Below are 2,613 nucleotides of genomic sequence, written 5' to 3'. Positions count from 1 at the left end.
ATTATAAGAAATTTTATGATAAATCAAATTTCATATAATTACACAATTTCATATTCCATTGTATTTTGGAATCCTAGTATCAATTAGCATAATTTATCTTAAATGAATACTGCAAAATCTAATTGTCACTTGCCACAAATGTCGCACCCAGGCAATCTAATAAACTCTCTGGGGTTCCTCGGGAGCTAATACTTCAAAACTACATGCACATATCAAATCAGTGGTATAATAATATTTTAATACCTAACCTAGCTTGAAAATCAAAAATCAGCCCGAAAATAGAATGGAACTAATTTTAGAACCCCAACCCAGCTCCACGTGTCATGGCCTTCAGTTCAGGATACGCGGTGTTAGAAGTTAGAGAACCAGTTGGAATTAAAGTAGGTTTCAGATTTGGTGCAAATCTAACTAAACCAATGCAGAGACGTGGAAAATTAGTAGTCCAAGATATTACGATTTTATTTTGTAGGAAACGAACGGCCACCCATTGCCATCACAGTTAGAATCCGAATTTGATTGATATTTCCTGAAGCAAACCAGATTCACCGATTCACTCCGGGCTTTGGAAACTCTGCGACACTTTCCTAGTTTTTCCCGGATTCCTCTTCCTCTCCAACTCCGAACTATAAAAGAAAAGAAAGACCCAAGTATTGCTCACAGAGAGAGATCGAGAGATCGAGAGATCGAGAGGGGCGCGACAAGTCATGGACATCCGCAAGGCTGGTGGTGTCGATAGATTCAGCAGTCTGCCATCGGAGATCCTTGAGCACATACTTTTCTTCACCGGGGTGAGGCAAGCTGTGCAGCTGAGCGTCCTCTCCTCAACATGGAAGAATCTGTGGAAGTCCATGCCTGATTTGTATTTGGATGCAAGAGACCTCCCTCCCACCGGCGACCAAAACTGGCGCCTCTTCAGTCTTGCGCGCAAGGTCTTGAGGCTCCGAACTGAGACAGTACGGAAGCTTCGCATCGTGATCTTCATGAACAGATATCAATCGATTCAGATATCTCCATTGCGGTGGTTCAACTACGCACAATGGTGCCATGCTGATGAACTCACTCTCTCCTCTCTTCCATACCCGTCCTCATCACCTATATCTCGGAGAAGAATATTGTTCGCTGATGAATACACTGGCATTGTCAATTTTGGCAAGCTGAGGAGCCTGACTATTCGGGGCATACGCGATTCTGTTAATGCATTCGAACCACCTTCTGATGCTTTGCCATTGCTTGAAAAGCTTTCGATGAGCCACTGTAGTTTTGAAGCAATCAATATTTCCTTTAGCAGACTGAAGGTGTTGACATTACACTATTGTTATGCACTAGGAGGCAATTTTCGTGTTGCCACTCCAAATCTAGAAACGTTTGACTACCGTGAGAGTTTTTTTCCTGTTTGCGAATTGGAGAACCAGCCTTCTCTCGTAGACGCGTCGATTGATATCAGCCTTTGTAACCAGAGTGGGGATGCTTTGCTTCAAGTCTTTCGAGCGATTCAAAATGCTACTTCAGTAAATCTGTCTTGGAGTTCTCTCGAGGTATGCTTCTTTCAATTTTACTTCTACCACCAATACAGGGGAAAGCAACAACCTGTACAATGATCTTCTTCTCATTAAAAATGACAAAATTGTTAATGTTGATCCTTTTTTAAGCAACTTGTGGTCATTGCACCTGCTAAACAATCAGGCCTGCTGAAATAGCATTGGACAAACATTCATGGAGGCCCTGGCCTTCAACCAGTGCAGAAATACAATAATATCTCGATGAAAGAAGCATCTCATTGCCCAAAAATAAAGACATCTGATTCAAGTACATTTTTTTTCTTATATTATAAAACTGTATATAGCAATGGAAACCTTCTTAGGGCCCTAATTTATATCATCAAAACTCCAATGTTTGGAAGACAAGCTTGCACAACAATCCAACCTTACTGTTGTTATATTCAGTACCAAACTTGAAATACCAGCATATTGAGATAGCAAAAAAGCCAGTTCACCATATTCACTTCTTAATTCATAGTTTCCTTAACTTTTTACTTAGTGTTGAACAAATACATTCTTCCCTCATTGAAATGAAGCAGAGTGGGGCTTCCCACAATTATTAATTTCAGAGTGGGGAAAAACAAAAAGATACTTCAGGAGAATTTTGGCTCTCGATATTTTCTTGCAATTTTCTTCTCTGACATGGTCCCTTGAATATAATAACATATTCAATAATTTATCAAACAATCCATAGTTGTTTTTCCTCTTGTTCTTCTGAATTGATTATTTATGAGCTTGTATTTCAGTAACTTAATTCTGTATCTTGCTTACCATGACAGGCTTACTACAAACAGCAACGTTCATTTAGTTGTCTACCAACATTCCATAATGCAAAGCATGTGACGTTGGTAAATAATGGCCAGAGGAATATAATGTTGACAAAAGATCTGATGCAGAAGTGGCCCAATGTAGAGACTCTGACAATAAGATGAGAAGGTAATGAACTATTACATTTTCTGAAACTAATCAGTTATAGTACTCTATTTGCTTCATTCCAGATTTGAATTTCTCTCAATGGGCCTATCTCAGGAGTGCTTCGGATCGTCTCAAGAAGATGAATTTACAGCTTTAAAGC

At 39.5% G+C, this 2,613-nt stretch overlaps 1 protein-coding gene across 1 annotated transcript; it reads left to right on the top strand.

The window, feature by feature from the left end:
* Positions 1-668: 668 nt before the first annotated feature.
* On the top strand, positions 669-2,613 carry LOC103717572 (putative F-box/FBD/LRR-repeat protein At5g44950). Its single transcript, XM_008806012.3, has 2 exons — positions 669-1,535; positions 2,318-2,613. Exons 1-2 carry the CDS (start codon positions 705-707, stop codon positions 2,468-2,470), a joined length of 984 nt encoding a protein of 327 aa, XP_008804234.1. The 5' UTR covers positions 669-704; the 3' UTR covers positions 2,471-2,613.

This window comes from Phoenix dactylifera, chromosome 14 (assembly GCF_009389715.1).
Source record: "Phoenix dactylifera cultivar Barhee BC4 chromosome 14, palm_55x_up_171113_PBpolish2nd_filt_p, whole genome shotgun sequence".
NCBI classification, from domain to species: domain Eukaryota; kingdom Viridiplantae; phylum Streptophyta; class Magnoliopsida; order Arecales; family Arecaceae; genus Phoenix; species Phoenix dactylifera.
This window is presented reverse-complemented; position numbering and strand designations above follow the sequence as displayed.

What these genes read in the sequence shown, in the direction of transcription:
- LOC103717572 (XM_008806012.3), top strand. Translation starts at nt 705, where the DNA reads ATGGACATCCGCAAGGCTGGTGGTGTCGATAGATTCAGCAGTCTGCCA. An exon ending in TGTCTTGGAGTTCTCTCGAG is followed by an intron (nt 1,536 to 2,317) that starts GTATGCTTCTTT and finishes TTACCATGACAG; the next exon opens with GCTTACTACAAACAGCAACG.